This window comes from Schistocerca nitens, chromosome 4, assembly GCF_023898315.1.
Source record: "Schistocerca nitens isolate TAMUIC-IGC-003100 chromosome 4, iqSchNite1.1, whole genome shotgun sequence".
Lineage (NCBI taxonomy): Eukaryota > Metazoa > Arthropoda > Insecta > Orthoptera > Acrididae > Schistocerca > Schistocerca nitens.
In genome coordinates, this window is record NC_064617.1 from 868,737,294 (window position 1) to 868,763,261 (window position 25,968).

The following is a 25,968-nucleotide window of genomic DNA, read 5'->3' on the forward strand; positions in this document are numbered from 1 at the left end:
TTGCTAGACTGTCAGAAAGGTGGAAATAAAATCTGAAACTAATAACATATTTTAGCCTTCCGTACTTATGCGAATGTACTTGAATTCATTTGATAGCTCGCAGCCACAGAAATCTGTTTGTTTTCATTTAATGTGAGAGTAATAAATGAAGAAGAAACAGCAAAATCACTAAACATAAACACAGGTAACATGGAGACTACCCAGCTCCTCACTACAACTCACGACTGGTCTGTTCATCAGTCCCAGATCTACGATATTTCCGAACCAGGGCTATACTAGATAGTGGCACCCAGCCACACATCTGTAGCCAGAAGCGGGAGAAGGTACTACTAATATGCAAGGAGCCGCCTGCAACTGCTCAAACGAATCTAATGTAAACAGTTGTGATGTCACGCTCATTGGAAGCAATTTGTTGTTATGAAGCATTGCATAGTCTTCCTAAAGCCTTTGACACACTTTGTTGTTGGCGGACTCTTGTATGAGCACTGTGTTTTGTTGTTGCGTATGGCATATTTCCTTTGCAACATAAGTTTTATATACTTTTTTCTCCTCGTTCATGTTTTGTTGCTGCAGTATTATTCTGCAGTAGCGGGATACACTAATATTTTTTGCTACAGTATTGGTTCTTAAAAGTAAAAAAAAAAAAATCACAAAAATTTAACTGAAAACTAAAACAATGAAAAATTCCTGGAATTCTAAAAAATTTCGGGGTTTTCGCAGTTTTCTCCCAGATGAAAAAAAAAAAATTACCGGGTGTTTCCCAGATCTCCCAGTTGTCTTGGGTCATACACACCCTGCCACAGTTATGCACTGGGTATGAGTAAACGCAGTGCCGAGGGCGCCACCGAACCATAAACCACACTCTCATAGTCAAGGCGGGATTGAACAAAGGCTCTGTAGAGCAGCAGCATAGAGCAATCTGCATCCCAGTTGGTGTTGCTCAGGCAGCAAAGGGCATTGAGGTGCTGCCAACATTTCCACTCAAGCTGACGAAGGTGAGGAAACCAAGTCAATCGGACATCGAAACCAGTCCTAGGAATCTATATGCCTCCACTACAGTGAGTAGATTGTCAGTAATATAAATTTCCGGTTCCAGGTGAATGGTACGATGCCAACAGAAGTGCACAACACACGACTTTGTGGCTGAAAACTGGAAGCCGTGGGCTAGAGCCCACGACTCTGCCTTGTGGATGGCTCCCTGTAGGCGCCACTCAGCAACATCAGTACTGGAGGAGCAGTAAGAAATACAGAAGTCATCTGCACATACAGAAGGCGACAGACGGCCCTACAGCTGCCACTAGACCGTTAAGGGCCACTAAAAATACACACACTCAATACGGGGCCCTGTGGGACTCCATTCTCCTAGATATGGGGGGAACTAAGGGAGGAACCAACTTGGACACGTAAAGTACAAAGCAACAGGAAATTTTGGATAAAAATCGGGAGCAGGCCTCAGAGACCTCACTCGTATAATGTGCCAAGGATATGTCGTCACCAGGTCGTGTCATACACTTTTCGTAATCAAAAGAGACAGCAACCACGTGTTGGCGTCTGGAAAAGGCTGTGCAGATGGCAGACTCGAGGGACACAGGATTATCAGTGGTAGAGCAACCCTGGTGGAAGCCACCCTGACATGGAGCCAGTAGGCCACGTGACTCCAGGACCCAACCCAACCGCTGACACACCATACGTTCCAGCAGCTTACAAAGAAAGTTGGTGAAGCTGATGGGCAGACAGCTACCCACATCAAGCGCGTTTTTACCGGGTTTGAGCACAGGAATGATGGTGCTCTCCAGCCATCGCACCAGATACAGTTTAAGATGATGAGATGTCGCTTGTAGTCAGATGAGATATGTTTAATCATCTGACTGTGGATCTCATCTAGCCCAGGAGCTCTGTCAGAGCAATGTGCCAGGGCACTGAGGAGCTCCCACTCTGTAAATGAGGCATTCTAGGATTCACTGTGGAGTGTAGTAAATGAGAGGACTTTCCCTTCCAGCCGCCATTTGAGAGTGCAAAAGGCTGGGGGGTAATTCTCCGATGTAGAGGCTCAAGCATAGTGCTCGGCAATCGCGTTTTCGTCGGTAGATAACACGCCATTTATGTTAACACCAGAAAAACACATTTAATCTATGCCCAGACTTGGGAAGGTGATGTACCCAATGGTCGAGATTTATCTCAAACAACATACCTGCTTCCGTCATTTGATAAGTTGGCAAACGCAGTCGTTTAAAGGCTATGAGGTGCTCCAGGGAAGGGTGCTGCTTATTCCGCTGTTGAGCTCGCTGACGCTCCGTAATTGCTTCAGTGAGTTCCGGCGACCACCAAGGGACTGCCTTTCGCCATGTACACCCTAAAGAGGGATCGCATTTTCTGCTGCAGATATGGTAGTTATAGTCACCTGCTCAACCATCACACTGATGTTATCATGTCGGGGAGATTCAACGGTGGCAGCAGAGGTGGAAGTTTCCCAGTCCGCCTTGTTTAAAGCCCATCTGGGCAGGTCTATGTGCGCCTGACGCCAGGGCAGTGGCAAGAAGACAGGAAGTGGTCACCACCACACGGGTCGTCGTGTGCTCTCCACTGGACAGATGAGCGAAGGCCAGGACTGCAAACCGAGAAATCATGGCCCAATATGTGCCACACTGAAATGTGTAGCAGCCCCAGTATTTAAGAGGCAGAGGCTGAGTTGTGACAGTAAATTTCGACATCTTTGCCTCAGCCAGTAAGCACGGAGCCACCCCACAAGGGGTTATGAGCATTAAAATCTCCCAAAAGTAGGAAAGGTTCAGGGACTTGATCAATCAGTGCAGCCAATACGTTCAGGGTTGCTGCACCATCTGGAGGAAGATATATGTTGTAGACAGTTATTTCCTGCATCATCCATATCCTGACAGCCACAGCTTCAAGAGGGATTTGAAGGGGCACAGGATCACTGCATACCGAGTTCATGACAGACGCAAACTCCACCTGACACTCAATTATAGTCGCTACGGTTCCTGTAATATCCCGTATAGCCGCGGAGGACAGGGTCCCGCATTGTCAGGAACCAGGTTTCCTGGAGGGCAATGCAGGAAGCAGGTGTAAAGCTTAACAGCTGACGCAGCTCAGCCTAGCGGTGGGGGGAGGGGGGCGGGAGGGGGGTGAAACACCATAATTCCAATGCAGGATGACATGATCGTGAGGCTGGGAAGGCATGGAACACACAATGAAGCAGTTTATAACTCAGGGTCACCTGCTGCCATCGGTTTATTTCCTGAGCAGTCTTTATCCATGGTGTCTGAGGGTCCCGTGAGATTTATGTCCTCAGCAGATGCCAGAATCTCCACCTTATCCTCAGAAGCAAAGCTTGTAGGTAGTAGTGGTGTGGGTGCCACTGCAAGTCCCTTGGTCTTGGGGGTCTTCTTTTTGGATTTCTCTCGCTGCTCCTTGGGTTTTTCTGGCTGGGAGGGCTCGATTGATTCAGTCTCCGGGACTGAGGATGATCGTGAAGCCCTGCGAACAGCCACCTTTGTGCACTTCAGCCACTGGCGAGAGTCATCTTTCCCACAAGCAGAAACCTGGGAAGGGAGTGACGCAAGGGACCCCTTCCTAGTGAGAGGTGCCGAAGAAGACTTACGTTTCTCCGGCTGAAAAGTGGGGACTGGTGTCCCCAATGGTTGGGGGAGGGGGGGACGCAGAGCTCCCAAAGTAGGTGCTCTACGCAGTTGACACACACAGGAGGTGGAGCACATGGAGTATTGGGATGTGATGGGCGTCTGCAATCTCAACATGTGACACTGGAAGTACAGCGGGAAAACACATGACCAAACTTCCAGCACTTAAAGCACTGCATAGGCAAAGGGATATATGGCTTTACATCACAGCGGAAGACCATCACCTTGACCTTTGCGTGCAATGTGACACCCTTGAAGGTCAAGAAGAAGGCATCAGTGGCCACCTGATTATCCCTTGGACCCCCATGGACGTGACAGACAAAATGAACACCTCAGCGCTCCAAGTTGGCGCGCAGCTCATTGTCAGAATGCAAAAGAAGGTCCATGTGCAATGTAATACCTTGGACCATATTTAAGCTCTTATGGGATGTGATGGTAACGAAAACATCATCCAGCTTGTCACAAGCAAGTAATGACCGCGACTGGGCAGAGGATGCCGTTTTTATCAAGACTGACCCTGACTGCATTTTGGACAAGTCCTCCACCTCCCCAAACTTGACCTCTAAATTGTCTACAAAAAACTGTGGCTTCATTGGAACAAAGGGGGCCCCATCAGTTCTTGAACATACAAGGTATTAGGGTGAATTAGGTTCGCTGCCATCTTTAGCCTGGCGTTCCTCCCATGGGGTAGCCAGGGAGGGGAACGATTCCTTGCATTGTAGGAGACTTAGAACGCTTAGAGACTGCTGGTGTTTAATCACCAGCAAGTGATGACGTGGTACGCTTCATTGCGCGTCATCTGCACTGATGCCACCCACTCAGACCAGAGGCCCTCCCCATGGGCACCATACAGCCACAGCAAAAGCCACTTGGCAGGATGGCCATTGAGGAGAGTGCCGATGCCCCAGAGTGACAGGCATCTACTCCTTGGCATACGTGGGGATTTAACAGCGCAGGCATCAGCAGAGCGGTCCCTATGTTGTCAGGGGGCTCCAACCAACACAGTACATGGCGGCCCCACCACAATGGACTGGCTACCATGCTGGATATGAGGTACTAAGAAGTCCATGGTCATTGTCGGCACAGAAAGCGACACTGCATAGTGCATCATGGTGGAAAATGCACCCAGGAAGGTGTCCTTGGCCAAGAGATGGAGAATGAGCGGGACTGCAATGCGACGACAAGAAATCTGGCTACAGATCTCAAAGCCGATGCACCATGTAAGGCGCCCTTCCCCAATTGACTTGCTCTTCAGAAAAATTATGAAGAATGGAGGTCAAACCCTACAGGGGACCATCACATAAAGGCCGAAATGTAAGAGAACCCTTTTAGTCACCTCTTACAGGAATACTTCGGGCCTATTCTTTATTCTTACCCCCCAGACCCACAGGAGGGGGGGTTGTTAATTTTAATTTCTGTAAATTAAACATCGAACAATGTGTAGTTTCAGGGCCTATTATTGTGAAGATATACAAGGGCCCAATTTTTGGTCATGAGTCAGTCAGCCCACAGCCGAGTTTCCGACAAGAAACCTGTATTTCGTTAGAACAACAATGCTTCAACTTAACTGTGAAGTAAGTGTTACATAATCCATATGTTAACACAATGACAGTGTCCACTCCATACGTACCGTTCTATTCTTCAAGAACTATGACCTTTGTGGTTAGGTTTTTACTTGTCGTAAATGTTCAATAGTGAACTATTGTAGTAGTATGTGGAGGTTTGCCTGCAAACTATTAATGAGGCTTATCGAAAGTTAAACAATAGTGCACTGCCCATATTAAATGTGTTTATGTGAGGGTTGTGAAAAGTGAAAGTACACAACTGTGAAACGCAAATGTGTACATGTCAGCTACATCATTCAAAGTAGTCAGTGTTTTACTTCCACAACCCATTTTTCAGTCAGTGTAGCAATGCAGTACGCCGACACCGAGGACAACAAACGAAGAAATAAAGCAGGCAAACTGTCACAAGCTGAATGTCCTGTGAATACCAATGTCATTGGACACAGAGAAAATTTCAGTTTGGGGAAAAGATGGGTGAACACTGGCTGTAGTCTCCTTTGGGGAACTGTTAAGGTATTAACCTCAAGTGATTTACAGAACTCACGGAAAATTTGTAACTGGATGATCAGATTTGGACTTCCATACAGTTCTACCCAAATATGGCTCAAATGCTCCAAACACAGTAGTAACTTGATCCATCTGGAAAAGTACGTCAAGGGGCTTCTGATAACAGCCAATTTCGTCTACACAAAATTATTGCAGAAATGGGCCCCACAATGTTGGGAAAATTTAACGTAAATTTCAGCAATACAATTTATCCCTAGTCCATGTTTCACAGGGTAGTAGATTTTGGATGCCTACTGTGTGACTAATATATCACAGAAAATACTTGGATTTACACACAATTTATTTTCAACATCTATGCTTACGATGAAGGTGAAACTTACAGTACTATCAATATGTTTATAATACGTAGTAGTAGTAGTAGTAGTAGTAGTAAGAAAGTCATCATTTAGGAACAATAGCCACAGACTTATTTTAAAGGGAAAATATATTTCTTTGTAATATGTACCATAGGTTTTGGATCTTCCCCCTCAATCATTCTCCTCAAATTCTCAATTATTTCTCTGGGATTGTAATTTGGTATCTTTGTCATCCAACCAGTTCCAATCCCATCTGCACCATTAACTAGTACCATTGGTATGATTGGTATGTACCAAACTGGTTCAATTCTTTGGTTATCATCTGTATTGTGCTTCAGGAGTGCGTCATCATGCTTATGGAAAATATATCGTGTCAATGGACTGAAACAAAACATGAAAGAAGCTAGGTCAATCAAGTTTTAGAAGTAAAACATTACATAAGAACTTAAAAATGAAATAATTATTTGTACAGAGTAGCTGCATCTTTCTCCAAAAACACACACACACACACACACACACACACACACACACACACACACCAACACCACCACGCATTAATGTTGTGCCATGTAATCACCACAATGAGATTGCATTTTGGCAGATGAACTACGATGGAGGTTGTGTGGGGTAGGGCCAGGGAATAGAGGGAGGGAGATATATGAAGCAGGAGGAAGGGTTGTGGGCAGATAGCTAGTGGTTCAAAGGGAGGAAGTAGGTGTGTAGGACAGGCATGTGAGGGGAGAGGCGTGACAGGTGCATAGGCAAAGCAAGCAACATCAGGGGAACTGGAGCAAATGAAGTGCAGCACACAATGAAGATGACTTGGAAATGAGAGGTGGTGTAGGACAGAGATAGGACACACTTATATACACTCCTGGAAATTGAAATAAGAACACCATGAATTCATTGTCCCAGGAAGGGGAAACTTTATTGACACATTCCTGGGGTCAGATACATTACATGATCACACTGACAGAACCACAGGCACATAGACACAGGCAACAGAGCATGCACAATGTCGGCACTAGTACAGTGTATATCCACCTTTCGCAGCAATGCAGGCTGCTATTCTCCCATGGAGACGATCGTAGAGATGCTGGATGTAGTCCTGTGGAACGGCTTGCCATGCCATTTCCACCTGGCGCCTCAGTTGGACCAGCGTTCGTGCTGGACGTGCAGACCGCGTGAGACGACACTTCATCCAGTCCCAAACATGCTCAATGGGGGACAGATCCGGAGATCTTGCTGGCCAGGGTAGTTGACTTACACCTTCTAGAGCACGTTGGGTGGCACGGGATACATGCGGACGTGCATTGTCCTGTTGGAACAGCAAGTTCCCTTGCCGGTCTAGGAATGGTAGAACGATGGGTTCGATGACGGTTTGGATGTACCGTGCACTATTCAGTGTCTCCTCGACGATCACCAGTGGTGTACGGCCAGTGTAGGAGATCGCTCCCCACACCATGATGCCGGGTGTTGGCCCTGTGTGCTTCGGTCGTATGCAGTCCTGATTGTGGCGCTCACCTGCACGGCGCCAAACACGCATACGACCATCATTGGCACCAAGGCAGAAGTGACTCTCATCGCTGAAGACGACACATCTCCATTCGTCCCTCCATTCACGCCTGTCGCGACACCACTGGAGGCGGGCTGCACGATGTTGGGGCGTGAGCGGAAGACGGCCTAACGGTGTGCGGGACCGTAGCCCAGCTTCATGGAGACGGTTGCGAATGGTCCTCGCCGATACCCCAGGAGCAACAGTGTCCCTAATTTGCTGGGAAGTGGCGGTGCGGTCCCCTACGGCACTGCGTAGGATCCTACGGTCTTGGCGTGCATCCGTGCGTCGCTGCGGTCCGGTCCCAGGTCGACGGGCACGTGCACCTTCCGCCGACCACTGGCGACAACATCGATGTACTGTGGAGACCTCACGCCCCAGGTGTTGAGCAATTCGGCGGTACGTCCACCCGGCCTCCCGCATGCCCACTATACGCCCTCGCTCAAAGTCCGTCAACTGCACATACGGTTCACGTCCACGCTGTCGCGGCATGCTACCAGTGTTAAAGACTGCGATGGAGCTCCGTATGCCACGGCAAACTGGCTGACACTGACGGCGGCGGTGCACAAATGCTGCGCAGCTAGCGCCATACGACGGCCAACACCGCGGTTCCTGGTGTGTCCGCTGTGCCGTGCGTGTGATCATTGCTTGTACAGCCCTCTCGCAGTGTCCGGAGCAAGTATGGTGGGTCTGACACACCGGTGTCAATGTGTTCTTTTTTCCATTTCCAGGAGTGTAGATGGTGTGGGGACCATGGGTTAGCAGAGATTGATGCCAGAAGGGTCACAAGACAGAATGATGTGGTGCACAGATAATTCCCATGTGTAGATCAGAAAAGCTGGTGCTAGAGGGAAGGATCCACATGGCACATAATGGGAAGCAGTCACTATATTTTAACATGCTGTGCAGAGCAGCATTTTGTGCCAGTGGGTGGTCAACTCTGCTCTTAAGTTATTCGTACTGATGGACAACTGGTTAGTGGTTATGTTCACATGAAATGCTCTGCAGAAACTGCAGCAGAGCTGGCATAAGGCATCACTTCCATCACAGGTTGCCATGCCTCTCACAGCATAGGGTAAGCTGTGACAACTAGAGTGGGATGTGCTGAAGGATGAATTGGACTGATCTTGCATCTGGGTGTTCCACAAGGATATTCCACTGTGGCAAGGGGTAGGGAGTGGCATAGGGGTGTAACAGGATGATGTGTAGGTTGTGTGGGCAATAGAATACCATTTCAGGAGAGCTGGAAAGGATCTTGGGTAGGATTTCCCTTATTTCAGAGCATGATGGTAGATAACCAAAAGCTTTGGAGAGGATTATGACTCAGATGCTCCAGTCTCTGGGAAACCTATTTGCTGCATGGGAAACCTATTTGCTGACTAACTGGGGTAGAAGGCCAAGTGCCTGCCTGTGCAGGCTTTTACGAAACATAACGGGCAAGGGAATTCTCATCATTGCAGACACACTGTCCACAGGTGTCAAGATTGTACATTGTGGATGGCATAAGAGTGTGTCTCTCTTGTGTGTGGCTGTCTTTGACAATGCTTCTGCTATTCAGAAATTGGCTTGAATGTCGGTCATCAAATTACTGAACTTTCATGTGAATTTCTGCACTTTATGGTTTTGTGGAAGGTTGATACAGATTACCAAATCTCAGGACTTGTGATGACTTTTTTCCCTGAAAAGAACTATCCACTTTTTGCACTGCAATCAAAATGCGGTACACGTTCTTTTCAGGAGTTGAGGTGTGCACAATGAACTGTGCATACAGTTTCTCTTCAAAACATTCCAGAAAATGTCTTGAATGGTTGCAATTTGTGAAACAGTGGATTAAATATAGCTGCATATTCACTACTTAATATTGCCATGTCAAATGCACAAACATTGTTTACAGTTGAAGGGGAGGGGAGGGGGGGGGGGGAGAGAGGGAGAGAGAGAGAGAGAGAGAGAGAGAGAGAGAGAGAGAGAGAGAGAGAGCGCTTGCGCACACCAATCATCCAAAGCAAATGTTCAAAATTTGCTGAATGCAAGATTTTAATAAAGTTCTAAAAGCTCTCCTCCCCCCCCCCCCCCCACACACACACACAAGAGGCCCCACTCTTCCAACAAGCTCCTATTCGTTACTGTACATCAACAAATTTTTATTAATAATGAGAAAATAAGCTGATAATGCAGCAGTGATATTTAGTTGGGAACATGCAAACATTTTCAGGGGAGACACCCTGTATTTCCAACTCACCTCAACATTGTGAAGATGTATCTTGGACTAGCTGAATCCTTTCCACCATTAAGCCGAGTGCCAAACTGTCCAATTGGTTGCAGAACATTGATGTTATTGCTGCCCACGAAATTCTGTGCCAAGTTTACAATTGTTGACATAAGTGACTGTTCACCATGGTGATACGCAGAATGTTCAGCCACTGAACCTGCCAATTGAGCAACTTTAACTTCTCTCTTGTCATTTCGTTTCAAGCATGTGAACAGCACCTGCAAGATTGATTTGCTACATTATTACAAATTAACATTATAATTGCAATGTAATGTTGCCATATGTAACACAAACAGGGCACCGGAGTGATAGGAGCAACTTACGAACACAATAATCTGAAGGAAGTTTCTCCGTGTTTCCTCATTTAACGAGAGAGAGAGAGAGAGAGAGAGAGAGAGAGAGAGAGAGAGAGAGAGGAACTGCATGGGATAGGATCTCCCCAGGTCATTGCGACCACCTCCCCCCTGCACCCAACACCACCACCCCTTCCTACACGCAATGCTCACAATGAAATGGCAACAGAGTTAATTTCTTTATTGTGAGAAACTATTGAATTAGAATTAGGCTGCAGGGGTAAATAATGTTTACATATTCCGTGTAAAATGAAACTTCTGATGCTATGACCAAACATGACACACTCCTTATATCTGTGCCCATCTAGCTTGTTTATTTTTTTGTTTGTTTCGGCCTTCTCACGGTCATCGTCCGTTTTGGTGCAATTATGTCACTGGGTATCTGGACAGGTGGCTTTGACCTCTTTACACTTTAACATAAACTTACTAACTAGCACTTTCTGTCAAAGCCGTAAATAAAATATTATTAATAAATTCATTGAACACTTCATGCATTACTTTCCTTAAGACAATTTTGGCTTTGTTGAGTTTTTGTTGGTCTACAAGGATTTGGCTACGTTTGTGTCTATAGTGAAGCTCTCTTTGCTTTAAGAGCACTTTCCTAACACAGCTATAGAAACCATGGCAGGTCTTCCTTATCCGTTACAACTTTGTTTGCCACATGTGTTTAAGATGGGTTGTATAAAAATTCTTTAACTTCTGTAAGTTTATGCACAACATTTTCAGTCTGAGAGATGAATCTTTGGTGTAGTCTGTTCAGGTAATCTGGAACGTTTCCTTGCTGCACTAATTAATCAGAAATACACTCCTGGAAATGGAAAAAAGAACACATTGACACCGGTGTGTCAGACCCACCATACTTGCTCCGGACACTGCGAGGGGGCTGTACAAGCAATGATCACACTCACGGCACAGCGGACACACCAGGAAACGCGGTGTTGGCCGTCGAATGGCGTTAGCTGCGCAGCATTTGTGCACCGCCGCCGTCAGTGTCAGCCAGTTTGCCGTGGCATACGGAGCTCCATCGCAGTCTTTAACACTGGTAGCATGCCGCGACAGCGTGGACGTGAACCGTATGTGCAGTTGACGGACTTTGAGCGAGGGCGTATAGTGGGCATGCGGGAGGCCGGGTGGACGTACCGCCGAATTGCTCAACACCTGGGGCGTGAGGTCTCCACAGTACATCGATGTTGTCGCCAGTGGTCGGCGGAAGGTGCACGTGCCCGTCGACCTGGGACCGGACCGCAGCGACGCACGGATGCATGCCAAGACCGTAGGATCCTACGCAGTGCCGTAGGGGACCGCACCGCCACTTCCCAGCAAATTAGGGACACTGTTGCTCCTGGGGTATCGGCGAGGACCATTCGCAACCGTCTCCATGAAGCTGGGCTACGGTCCCGCACACCGTTAAGCTGTCTTCCGCTCACGCCCCAACATCGTGCAGCCCGCCTCCAGTGGTGTCGCGACAGGCGTGAATGGAGGGACGAATGGAGACGTGTCGTCTTCAGCGATGAGAGTCGCTTCTGCCTTGGTGCCAATGATGGTCGTATGCGTGTTTGGCGCCGTGCAGGTGAGCGCCACAATCAGGACTGCATACGACCGAGGCACACAGGGCCAACACCCGGCATCATGGTGGGGGGAGCGATCTCCTACACTGGCCGTACACCACTGTTGATCGTCGAGGGGACACTGAATAGTGCACGGTACATCCAAACCGTCATCGAACCCATCGTTCTACCATTCCTAGACCGGCAAGGGAACTTGCTGTTCCAACAGGACAATGCACGTCCGCATGTATCCCGTGCCACCCAACGTGCTCTAGAAGGTGTAAGTCAACTACCCCGGCCAGCAAGATCTCCGGATCTGTCCCCCATTGAGCATGTTTGGGACTGGATGAAGCGTCGTCTCACGCGGTCTGCACGTCCAGCACGAACGCTGGTCCAACTGAGGCGCCAGGTGGAAATGGCATGGCAAGCCGTTCCACAGGACTACATCCAGCATCTCTACGATCGTCTCCATGGGAGAATAGCAGCCTGCATTGCTGCGAAAGGTGGATATACACTGTACTAGTGCCGACATTGTGCATGCTCTGTTGCCTGTGTCTATGTGCCTGTGGTTCTGTCAGTGTGATCATGTGATGTATCTGACCCCAGGAATGTGTCAATAAAGTTTCCCCATCCTGGGACAATGAATTCACGGTGTTCTTATTTCAATTTCCAGGAGTGTATCTCCCTACCTTCCTCTACATTCCTACTGACACCCACAGTCAGTAATTCTTCAACAGGCTTATTATCACTGATCCCCAGCTGCATATTAAGCGAGAAGCAAAGTTCAGTCCTGTTTGTAATCAGATCTAAGATGTTAACATTCACAACTCAGTTCTGTGATCAACTGTCCATGTTATTTTATTGACAAGTTTCTGATGTTATGACCAGCGTAGTTGCTTTCCATAAAGTAATCTTGTTGCCAGTTGATCCATGAGGTTGCCTCTCAGTACGTGTGAAATAATTTTATCAAACTTTCAAGAAAAGTAGGCGCTACTACATTACAGCTTTGAGATGAAATTCTGTTCCATTTTTTTGCATATAGAACAAAAATCATTGTCTGCATAACACAGTAAATCATCAATAAATCATCAATAAAAAAATCTAAAAAAATTGGCTCCGAACATTTGAAAACGAAGTCTGCATAGGAGTCCAATATTTTTTTTCGCCCCTGAAGTCCATACTGCAATTCCAAAATTCGAAATTCTGTAAGTGCACATTTCTTGCATATACACTCATGATACAATACACCAAGACCTATGCAAGCCTGAAACTAAATTTCCCCCCCCCCCCCATGTATCACATAAAGATACACTATTCCTACATTTAAATAAAAAATAGTCTGCAAAGAACTCACCTTCCTCTGTCCAGGTTTGAATCCGTCAACCAAAGATGGGATGGATCTTTCATTGTCACAATTGCTAAAGAGTACGAGTTCTTTATTGACAAAATCTGAATAATTAACAGACTGCGTATCTTTCTCATACAGATACTGTTCAGGCAGACCCATTTCCTTCCTCCTCTTTGAATCCTCCATCCACGCTGTGAGCCACTCTTTTCGTTGTTCCACACATTTCTTACTAAATGCCTGCAAGGACAAAATCATAATAATATGATGAAATTACACATTAAAATCTACAAATAAACATAAACACAAAAAGAAATGTGCTGATTTTAAGATCCTGTAAAACAGAAAAATGCCAAAGTTGTTCTTACGATGGTTGCTAGGTGCTCTCTTGCGTCTTACCTGTAGTGAGCCAAAATGCATCTCAATTTTCTGCAAAATTAGCACCTATTCTTGTCAAAATCAGCATCTACAAGGCGTCTCACGAAAGACGCCCAGAAGGGGTATGCAGGTCATGTAGCGCACTTGCCAGCTGTTGCCGCTGCATTTCCCGATTGTCACTATGCATAGTTCTCAGACACCAACACCTTGCGGGTGCCCCCTACACTGAGCGAGAGTGTACTGGTGTTTTCATTTGAATATTTTTGTGCTGGTGTTTTCATTTGAATATTTTTGTGAAGTCCGATCACTTCAAATATTGCTGCTAGATGTCATTATTGCAACTGGGCCGAGTCTGGCACTTGGCCTACCCATACGTCGCTGGGCCCTGTCCTCGGGCAGAAACACCGTGGTGCATCTTCTATACTGTGAAACTGAGTGTTCGGGTATCTTGGTTCAAATTTCCCCTTGTGTTTCCATTTGGTTGATATACACAAAGGGTCAACAAGTGTTTATTGTGTGGAGCTGTGGAAAAACAGAATCGTGCGTGGAATGTCGGCTTGAAGTCATATGAAAATATCCCAGTGTGATTGTTCTCAATGATTCGACAATACGCAAATTAGTGAAGGAATTTAAACATGTAGGGAAGCAGCCTACTCACGCTGCAGTAAATTCACATCAGTTTCTATTATGTGCCAGCCAGTCTGCTGTAACTAGCTCTGACGTCATCAATGTTGCGCAATACTTTAAAAATCAAGCAAATAACCTAAAACTTTTCTGGCATGTCAGAAGTAATATTAAATTAATGTGTGTTGAATATCAGTTCGATAACTTAAGCAATTTCCGAAATTTGGACATTTTTCTGTAAAAATCATTGCCGCAACAGAAAAGAGCTAGAAACTTCAAAATTTATATTTAGATTCATCTTTCATAATGATTTAATAAAAACAGTACTTTGGATTTCACAGAGTAAGATTTTAGTGGAGATTCATGATTTTGTGGTTTTCGTCTCAAAACTGAAGGAAGCAAGATAGATTAAGTATGCTAATAAATAAGGTTAGGATGTTTAGATTTAAATAGGTTGGAGGTCCGATATGACTATGAAGATGTGAAAAGTTTCTTTTGAATACCTATAAAATTATAGCGATAGCAGATCTCAAAAGGGACAGTTCAGAGCTCATCTGCTGCGTGCAGGGCAATTAAATTAATTCTCTCGCCCAAAATATTTAACTTAGCCACGTCAAAATTTTATTATCAATACTTACCTGCGTGCTGAATGCACAGTTAAATTAAGAGCTTCATCGGCCATCAGCAAGAGAAGCTATAATTTATTATGTAACTTAAAGTGGTGCGTTACTAGCCCAGCGGCTAGTCGGGAGAGCCGATTTGATCAGGCGTTCCCTTAGCCGTCCGCACCGCGGCTTTATATATAAGAACGCTGCGCGAGGAAGCAAGGCCTCAGTTCTCTCCAGACGCTGAATAACACGCCATCTGTGTCGGCAGTCGCGTCGCGTCGGTATCACTGCGACAAACAGCCTCGGGTGCCGTATTAAGTTACTAGAGATACGCGGAACCATGAAATCATTTCAAGTGAAGTGTTAATTCTGGGATGACTTTCATTATCTAGCTTCATTTTGCGTATTGTCGTATTTTCACGTGCCGTCGCGGGACAGACATTCTACCAATAATTTAGCGTGGCGTTTGATGAAATACTCTCATCAAATTATGGCGAGCATTCTTTTCAACATTTAATTCGGACATTTATAGTTGCATCAGCGCATTAGACTCTGAACTGCTCTGTTAGTTAGGTTGTAGGGATACTTGTGTGTTTTTATTTGTGACTTTGAGAATATACTCAACTATTTTGGAAAATCGTTTTTGATTAGAAATCCCGGACAATCTCCTAATTCCTCAGAGCTATAAGCTGCAGCTATAATGGGATTCTCAGATGAAGTGGGCACTAGGAACTCTAATTACAGGCTTCACGTTTTGTTAAATCACTTTCTGGGCGGCGGCGGCGGGGGGGGGGGGGAGAGAGAGAGAGAGAGAGAGAGAGAGAGAGAGAGAGAGAGAGAGAGAGAGTAAATAGAGAGCCAGTGTTGAGAACGGCGAAAGACAGCATTAACAACATTTTAATAGCCAGAAACTGATTCAACAAACAAACATTTGTACAGCAAACGATTAATTTTCAATTCTCCCACAAACCGCCGCCCCACAAACAGACTTGATCTATCTTATACAAAAAGATATGGAAGGTCTTGGAAAAAGTCCAAGAAAATCTCTGCACCATTTGGCACTTCAGACTCATGTGTCATGAACATCTGCTCACAGAGCTGAGCACAAACTGAAATTGAAACCATAAAAAATAATGGTAGTGCATAAAATGAGGAGCTCAGATACCGCTGCTCAACATCATTATTGCAACTGGCTGTTACAGTCTGTGCACGATGGGCAAGTTGATCCTGAGATGCCCCTCCTCTATGAAAACCTAATGGATAAACTGACACAGACAATGGGACAGCAACTACGCGCAAACTGGCAATACTCAACAATTGAGATCAAGGACAATCATAACATTTTTTCTGTCTGTATCTATAAATAAATCAAATAAAAAATTCTATTTCTTTACACCAGCAATAACTAAAGGACGCACTCTCATAAATGTCATCCTTTCAGTGATTATGCATGTCTGCTACCATTTTGGAAGTTTAATTTTTATAAATCTCTGATTACTTTAGTTTCTTTTGGGGACAGTTTCCTCTTTGATATTTCAGCAATTATTTGAGCTGCACTTCCTTCTCAAAAATGGTTCAAATGGCTCTGAGCACTATGGGACTCAACTGCTGTGGTCATCAGTCCCCTAGAACTTAGAACTACTTAAACTTAACTAACCTAAGGACATCACACACATCCATGCTCGAGGCAGGATTCAAACCTGTGACCGTAGCAGTCGCACGGTTCTGGACTGCAAGCCTAGAACCGCGAGACCACCGCGGCCGGCGCACTTCCTTCTCGTACTTTCTTTTCCCAATCTCCTTTTTCTGCACTGACATCTCTACTAATTTCCCACTTGTGTCCTGCTATTTGTCTACTGCCAACAACATTTTGATTCGTCGCACATTAATTCCCTACTGCCTCACTAGACAGTTGTCTCAGTTGATCCCATCACTAACATCGCCTGCCATAGTCAGGGCAACTGTTTCATACTCTCAACCACAACAGGCTGACTTTACCCTAATATCCCAGTGCTCAATCAAAGAACAAGTCCTGGTTGAATGAAATACCAACCATTTATTTTTTAATGTTGCTGAGCAACAGTCATACAGTAATTTTTAAATGAACACACTGCCATTTGACTATATTATTGTTTATTTAATTAATGACGATCCAGGTTTTGGCCTTTTATGCCATTTTCAAGGGACTGAGTTTATGTTGTGAACATATATTGTATGACATCAAGCTCATAACTGGCCATAAGTTAAGAAAAATACTGGCTCCCCACAAAATGCCAGATGTAAAATCACCGGCTTGTGAAATGTTAGTGAATAATAGTTGGAGCATGTCATATGTTAATGACATAAATTCAATCACTCGAAAATAGCATAAAAGACTGAAACAGGGTCATAATTAAACAAACAAAATACAGTCAAAAGTGGTTGTTCATTTAAAATACAACCATTGATACTCTACATACCAATCTAATTGACAGCTCGTCAATTGAACAGGCAGATCCCATTCCCAAATACAAGAAATTTGAAGATATTTCAATCACTATCACTACCTCGTAAAAGAACGAATGGTGAAACTACTCTCAGCAACATCAGTGCAGTTTTAACAGCTGCAGTGAATATCAATAAAAATAGAATGATACAGTTCAGAATTTTATTAGGAGAGACTGCTGTACGAGCAACGAAATGGAACGACACGTCTTTACAAAAGATAAAATTACATGCAAAAGCTCTTAATGACTGCAGTCCTATTTATCTCTGTATTCCAGTTTGTAATCATTTCATGTAAGATAATCTTGCAGTCTTTAAAGGAACATTAAAATTACATATTTGAAGTTTTACCATATTAATGCAGTGATCATCACTGGGACCTCCATACTTGAATTTTATTCTGTGTCGCTTCATGTCCATGAAGTACTCCTTTGCCTCTTTGGATGTAGAGGTACCCAAACCTGGAATATTTGTCAAATTTAAAAAAGAAAAACCATAACAAGAATAGACATGTACACGAAACAGAATTTCATTTGTGTTGTGTAAGCACACTATTAATATGATATCTGGATTGGAAATGCTTTACTAACAATAAAAAACATGGCAAAAATTACCTTTGTAGTACTTTATCTTATATGTATGCCAGTTATCTCTTGAAGCTTTCCATTCCTCAAATTCTGGAAGCGAATAAAATGAGAATTCTTGACTGCCTTTTGATGCCTTCACAATGGGAGTTATAAACTCTTCCAAAAATGGGAGTTGAAGAAGAGATGGCCAATTGTGGTGAATGAAATTGATCAGCAAACCTTTGATGTGAGAGCCATCCTGAAATTATGACTGATACTTTACCAAGTATATATTTGTATATAACAGTCAGCAGGGAAATAAAATTTTTCAGTATCATTCTGATTTTCATCCATAAAACATTACATGCTGAATGTATAAACACCCACACCAAAATTTGCCATAATTTCTAGCATTTAATGCTCACGCAAATGCAATTATGAGCAAGAGCATAAATAACAACGAAAGATGTAGCTGTTATACTAACACTGTTATTAGTAGTGGATTCCATGCAACGGTGTAATAAACCAGATGTTACCCAAAAGTTGAAGAGTGGTTGCCTATTCTTATGTAGCTCTCAATCTACAACCTACATCTACATACATACTCCGCAATCCACCATACGGTGCATGGTGGAGGGTACCTCGTACCACAACTAGCATCTCTCCCTGTTCCACTCCCAAACAGAACAAGGGAAAAATGACAGCCTATATGCCTATGTATGAGCCCTAATCTCTCTTATCTTTGGGGTCTTTCCGCGAAATGTAACAAGAATGTAAGTTGGCGGCTGTAAAATTGTACTGCAGTCAGCCTCAAATGCTGGTTCTCTAAATTTCCTCAGTAGCGATTCACGAAAAGAACACCACCTTTCCTCTAGGGACTCCCACCCGAGTTCCTGAAGCATTTCCGTAACACTTGAGTGATGATCAAATCTACCAGTAACAAATCTAGCAGCCCGCCTCTGAATTGCTTCTATGTCCTCCCTCAATATGACCTGAGAGGGATCCCAAACACTCGAGCAGTACTCGAGAATAGGTTGTATTAGTGTTTTATAAGCGGTCTCCTTTACAGATGAACCACATCTTCCCAAAATTCTACCAATGAACCAAAGATGACTATCTGCCTTCCCCACAACTGCCATTAAATGCTTGTCCCACTTCATATCGCTCTGCAATGTTACGCCCAAATATTTAATCGCCGTGACTGTGTCAAGTGCTACAATACTAATGGAGTATTCAAACATTACAGGATTCTTTTTCCTATTCATCTGCATTAATTTACATTCATCTAAATATAGAGTTAGCTGCCATTCTTTACACCAATCACAAATCCTGTCCAAGTCATCTTGTATCCTCCTACAGTCACTCAACGACGACACCTTCTCGTACACCACAGCATCATCAGCAAACAGCCGCACATTGCTATCCACCCTATCCAAAAGATCATTTATGTAGATAGAAAACAACAGCGGACCTACCACACTTCCCTGTGGCACTCCAGATGATACCCTCACCTCCGATGAACACTCACCATCGAGGACAACGTACTGGGTTCAATTACTTAAGAAGTCTTCGAGCCACTCACATACTTAGGAACCAATCCCATATGCTCGTACCTTAGGAGTCTGCAGTGGGGCACCGAGTCACACGCTTTCCGGAAGTCAAGGAATATGGCATCCGTCTGATACCCTTCATCCATGGTTCGCAAGATATCATGTGAAAAAAGGACGAGTCGCGTTTCGCAGGAGTGATGCTTTCTAAAGCCGTGCTGATGCATGGACAGCAACTTCTCTGTCTCAAGGAAATTCGTTATATTCAAACTGAGCATATGTTCAAGAATCCTGCACCAAACCGATGTTAAGGATATTGGTCTGTAATTTTGAGGATCCGTCCTCCTACCCTTCTTATATACAGGCGTCACCTGCGCTTTTTTCCAGTCACTCGGGCAAGAGATTTGCGATAAATGCAAGCTAAGTAAGGAGCCAATGCAGTAGAGCACTCTCTGTAAAACCGAATTGGAATCCCATCAGGACCTGGCGATTTATTTATTTATTTTCAACCCATTCAGCTGCTTCACAACCCCAGGGATGTCTACCACTATGTCCTCCATATGGGAATCTGTACGAGACTCAAATGGCGGTATGTTTGTACGATCCTCCTGCGTGAAAGATTTCTCAAATGCTAAATTTAAAATTTCAGCTTTTGTTTTGCTGTCTTCCGTTGCCAGGCCAGACTGATCAGTGAGTGACTGGATAGAAGCCTTCAACCCACTTACCGATTTCACGTAAGACCAGAATTTCCTTGGGTTTTCAGCAAGATCTTTTGCTAAGGTATGATGGTGGTAGTGGTTGTATGCTTCGCACATCGCTCTTTTTACATCAGCACGAATCTCTACAAACTTTTGCCTGTCCTCATTCTCCTGATCTTTCTTGTACCGCGAGTGCAACTGTCTTTGCTTCCTGAGCATTCTCCGAATTGCGCTGTTAAGCCATGGTGGGTCTTTTCCATCCGTAACCCACTTTTTCGGCACATATTCCTCCAATGCATGATTTAAAATGTGTTTAAAATTTGCCCATAATTCTTCCACGTCCATTGTACCGGAAGTAAATGAAGTCGATTCATTTACTAAGTGGGATGCTAACCACTTCTTATCTGCTCTTTCTAGTAAGAATACTCTCCTAGCCTTCTTGACCGACTTTTTAACTTTCGTAACCAGTCTTAATGACAACATCATGATCACTAATCCCTGTCTCAACACTGACAGCGTCGATGAGGTCTGGTCTGTTCGTGGCTACCGGATCTAAAATAATTCCATTACGTGTTGGCTGTCGATTTAGCTGCTCAAGACAGTTTTTGGATAATGTGTCCAAAAGTAATTCACACGATGGCTTGTCTGTACCACCTGTAATGAATCCATAGACATCCCATTCTATACTAGGTAGGTTGTAGTCGCCTGCGACTGATATAGCATGATCCGGGTACTTCTGCGATACGGAGTGTAAACTCCCTTTGAACGATTCTAGAACGGTCACGGTGAACCTGGTGGCCGCTAATAACACCCAACAATTAATTTCATTTCCCCTAGCCCTGTTAAACCTGTCCAGATAACTTCACAATCACACTACTTCGACCTCAGTAGACACAATATTTTTGTCAAATGCAATGAAGACACCACCTCCTACGATGTCTAATCTGTCTTTCCAATACACGTTCCAACCCTCACTAAATATTTCAGAACTTCCTATCACAGGGTTCAGCCAGGTCTCAGTCCCAAGAATAATTTGCGCGCCATAGGTTCCTGGAGGGCAGTAAATTCAGGAACTTTATTCCGAACAGACTGAAAATTTACTGCTAATATCTTGATAGCTGAAGTGTCTTTACACTGAGCGCGTCCTGATTTCCCTGCCTGCACGTCAACTGGTGACTGTTCATCAGGACACCTCGCACTACTGCCTAGCCTAAAAAAAAAAAACCCATGTGCATGCCACAAGTACTCTGCTACCCGAGTAGCCGCTTCCCTTGTGTAGTGCACCGCTGACCTATCTAGGGGCATCCTACAATTCCCCACCCAATAGCGCAAGTCTAGAAATCTGCAGCCAAGACCGTCACAGCGTCGACGAAACCTCTGGTTGAGACCCTCCACTCGGCTCCGGCTCCAAACCAAAGGACCCCGATCCACTCTGGGAACTATGCTGCAAATAGAGAGCTCTGCTTGCACCCCACGTGGGAGGCCAGTGGTCTTCCCCAAATCCGCCAGCCACCTGTACGAACTGAGGATCGCCTCAGAACCCAAGCGACAGGCATCACTGGTGCCGACATGAGCAACTACTTGCAGACGACTGCACCCCGTACGCTCGATAGCCACAGGCAAGACCGCCTCCAGATCTTTGATGAGGCCCCCCGGCAGACAAACCGAGTGCACGTTGGAATTCTTTCCAGCCCTGTACGCTATTTCCCTAAGGGGCTCCATCACCCGCCTAACGTTGGAGCTCCCAATAACCAGCAAGCCTTTGCCCCCGTGTGCCTGCTCGGGCCCTGCTGAAGGAGAGGCCACCTGCCCACTGACAGGATGAACAGGCGAGGCCAGCCTCCACACTGACCCTCCGCCTCGAGCGACACTAATGTGTTGCAGTCCGCCACTCACCCTGAGGTGAGGGCGGCCCCAACGCGCCGGGTACACTAGAAGGTGCCTCGGCGGCTGAGTCATCGGACGCAGCGACACCTAGGGTGTCTCAAGCGATGCGCCAGACCCTCCATCGTCGCTGCACCTCGAGGTAGCAGCCTGAAGGTGGCTGATCGTGGCCAACAGCACGCTCAGCTGCTCGCGAACCGCGGCCAGTTCCTCCTGCGACCGCACACACCCTATCCATCCTACTGCTAATATCTGGATGTATAGAGTCGCGACAAATAAAACAGCAATATGCGACTGCACAGTTGCGTCGCCAGCGCCAGATTGAGCTGTGATATATGAACAATTACTTATGAACTAAGCAATCAAATGACCACGACTACGCCACTATACAGATATTACAATGCGATCCTACCTCTGTCTTAGTACAAATGACATCCGCCTACACGATGTTACACTCTACCATTATTAAAATTTGATACTACCCCTTTCTAATTCGAAAATACGCAAAGATCCGAAGAATTTCACCACGCAAGCACACAAACACACATAGTAATTTGAATTAAACCTGCAGAACTAATACAAAAAACTGAATATATGACTAGTTTCTGCTACTGCTGCTCGCACATGTCACTCTGCAAGCACAGATGAAACTGCACTGGCCTCTGTCTACTGCTAACTGACTCTACGAAATAAACAGAAAGCACTGGCTGTCCAAAATAAACAAATGACTAATGACTCCGCGAATTTATACTTTACAGCTCTCAATAAGAAATATAACTCTCCTCTCAAATACGAGAATATGTAAAGATGTTATGTAATTAAATATGCAAACGCACAAACACTCGGAAAGCAATTAAGAATCAAACTACCAATAAGTGAACTGATGATTTCATAAAACTTTCAAAATAACACTTCTGATGAAACAAGTTTTTCCCTATCACTTGAGAGTACACTCAATAATGGCAAAGCAGAGCACAGTATTTATTGAAACTTGTTGGAAATAATTAATTATGATCATTTAACAGAACTGAGTGCTTGAAGAAATATTAGTGTATATTTATGTTCTTTAAATTACATACTACGAGGGATTCAGCTGATTATCAGTAATTAATAGTCACAAATGTGTACACTAGTCCAATGCAGCTGGTTGTAGCAGCCGACAAGATCACTAATGTGACGTGATTGCCATTGTCACTGTGAGTGTTAAAAGCCAGTTGTCAATTCTTCTCTGGTTGTTTCTGATGAGCAGTAGCTGAGCGCTATTGCGACCTTCCTGGGCATTCATAAGCATGGGATCTATACCTGACAATCCTACAGACAGAACTGACAAAGCACTTAGCATAGAAGAAGACCCAAAAGTAACTCTAGTTGCATGTTATGAAGAATTTCGGCATGGTTAAAATAGATAAGATTTTGTTTATCTGGTTGCTATAATGCATAAAGTGGATACTATGAACTGGAAATTGATCGTGAGTGTAAACTAACTAAAATTGTGATTGCCACAGAGAAGAGGAGAGCAGAGGAGACAAGACAGGAGACAAGAGAGGAGCAGGGAAACAAGCTGCTCCCCCACAACTCTCTCTCGGGGCAGCAGCCTACACTTATGTTCTACTTTTCTGCAAAAGCACAACTGAAATGGCCATATTGATCACTGATCCCTTTGGTGTTGTGAGGGTTGTAATTGAACTCATGATGGATGAGAATTAGTCTCTTCACTTCATTTCAAAATAAGAAATGGAAACAACAAGCAACACAAAATGGAAAGTATTTAGAAATGGCTACCATACAATTGCTTGCCGAGGTTCATAATGTCGTAAACTCAGTTTAGAAGAGAAATGAGGGCAGGGGAGGGAGGAGGATATAGTTCATGAGCAACCTCTACTGCTATTTCACAACACAGTTCAAGACACCAACCGTGTAGAATTGCCATGTTAAACATATCTGCATTATACTAACTTTTTAACTGTAGATAGCAAACAAATGTAAACATTTATTTGTTCTAAGAAGCTACGTCCCACAGCTGAGTTCTATGTTGCATTATATAGCCTGTATTTTGTACAGACCATTCATCTGCCCACAATCGGGACGGCAGCAGAGCATCGAGTGCACTGATACATCATTGTGCTCATGCTCTTATTTTGCAAACAGATTCCCATGCATATGATCTTTGCAAATCAGGCTTCACCAGATGATGTGCAATACCAGTGATTGAAAATTGATTACATTTTCAATACTTATGTGCAGAAAATAGTTACTACAAACTATCTCTGATAAAGTAATTCATCTTGATACAATGAAGCATTTCCCATTTTCGCATTTTGAGACAGAACTCTCACCTATATTCGTACGTATCGCAAAATGCCAAATTTTCAGTTCTACCAGTAAGTGTCTTCTTGGGACCAGATTGTTGACAATCTCCTATGCTGAGACCTTTATCTTAAAGATAAATTGGAATGGTTGTATTGGATCACTTTAAGTAGCTGATTTTTGTATGGGGATAACGTACAATTTAATTTTGTGTTAAACAATCATTACAGACGAAAAAAATATCTGTGGGTTTGACATACATGCAGATATTAAGGGGAAAGAGTTAATTTTTGTTTCTTGTTACAATGTCATTTTTCACTAAGTTTTCAAAATTGCTATCTGTGTTTAGACTTTCAAACATTTACACCATGTTGCAGTTCACCAAAATGTAATTTTATAAGTGCTGAAAATGCAACATCTGCCATAAACACACTTAGCAATTTAACGACGACAGTCAGGAGATCGTTTTCTCCCATGCTCAACAGAAGCTAAAAAACACATCCCCTTCTATTAAGTCTTCCAATGAATACCTGATTTCTGTTTAGCCAATGTGTATCATTTGTATCACACAGTTCTTGCCAACTGCAATATACTGTCAAGGTTCTGGAAAAGTATCCATCCCTACAAAGGCCTTAATGACAATACAGTCACTGTATACCCATGTACTGATAAGAAGAGCACTGAAATTATATGCTATGTGAAAATGAAAGGAGCACCAGGTCCTGATGGCCATGAGATAGTTCAATCATTAAGTCTTATGTATTTCCTTACCTGGGCAGATTAATTAATGCATGCATTATCCAGGAGCACTTTCCAAAATGGAAAATGGCAGGAGCAGTCATTATAAAAAAGAGAGAAGGAAAAAAATCCCATACTTCCCAACTCATACCAGCCCATTTACCTGATAAATGTACTGAGTAGAGTTTGGAAAAAGCGCTACCGATAGATTAAAATGTCGCAAGATTTAAAAGAGATTAGATAACACTCAACATGGATTCAAGATGGGTAAATGTGCTGAGAATGCAATCAACTGAGGCGAAAAAATTAGTTTGTGCTGCAGCAGACACAAAACAAGTAATACTTATACTGATAGACATATCTGGGGCACTTGATAAATTATGGTATCCTTCATTAATTGAAAGACTAATGGAAATGGGCTGCCCACAAATGTTATACTGCTGCCTACTGGATTATTGCGAAGACCGATATGTGACTATGAATGCCCACATCAACAGTTACCAAACATATTACAAAAGGATGCCATCAGGGCCCTGGTTGTGGTCCCGCGTTCGGATATTAACTTAGGACCACTTCTTGACAGATTACAGAACAGTCCGGAATTGTTAAGAGTTATTGCATATGCCGATGATTTGTTACTTTTAGTGCACACTAACAGTTGAAATTCGCTACAAAATAAATGTGGCAAACTCCTTGGAATTTTACACGAGTAGTTTTAGTAGGTGTGACACAATGTAGCCCCATTCTGCATCTTCAAGCTTCCTCTTGGCATTCCTTTTAGCAATTAATTCTTGCTTCTTTGGTAACTTGAAGAGTGAATCTTTCAGCTCCATGTACCCGTTGTCTGTCACACGCAAGCAATTTATCTTCCATATTAGAGCCACAGTTTGTGCCTAAATTTCCAATCTTCCTATGACTCCATCTTTGAAACATATCACTGCATCTAGTATACCAACTTTTAATGTATTTAGTTCTACAAAA

The 25,968-nt window shown here is 44.1% G+C and overlaps 1 protein-coding gene across 3 annotated transcripts in view; it reads right to left on the bottom strand.

The window, feature by feature from the left end:
• LOC126253341 (DNA topoisomerase 2-alpha-like) overlaps positions 1 to 25,968 on the bottom strand; it is a 183,945-nt gene that overhangs the window by 115,291 nt on the left and 42,686 nt on the right. For all 3 annotated transcript variants that reach the window (XM_049954608.1, XM_049954609.1, XM_049954607.1), the window contains 5 exons: positions 17,862 to 18,072; positions 17,599 to 17,708; positions 13,163 to 13,393; positions 9,879 to 10,126; positions 6,234 to 6,465 (listed from right to left, as the gene is read on the bottom strand). In XM_049954608.1, the coding sequence (XP_049810565.1) occupies positions 6,234 to 6,465; positions 9,879 to 10,126; positions 13,163 to 13,393; positions 17,599 to 17,708; positions 17,862 to 18,072 (1,032 nt within the window). The remainder of the gene's footprint in view (positions 1 to 6,233; positions 6,466 to 9,878; positions 10,127 to 13,162; positions 13,394 to 17,598; positions 17,709 to 17,861; positions 18,073 to 25,968) is intronic.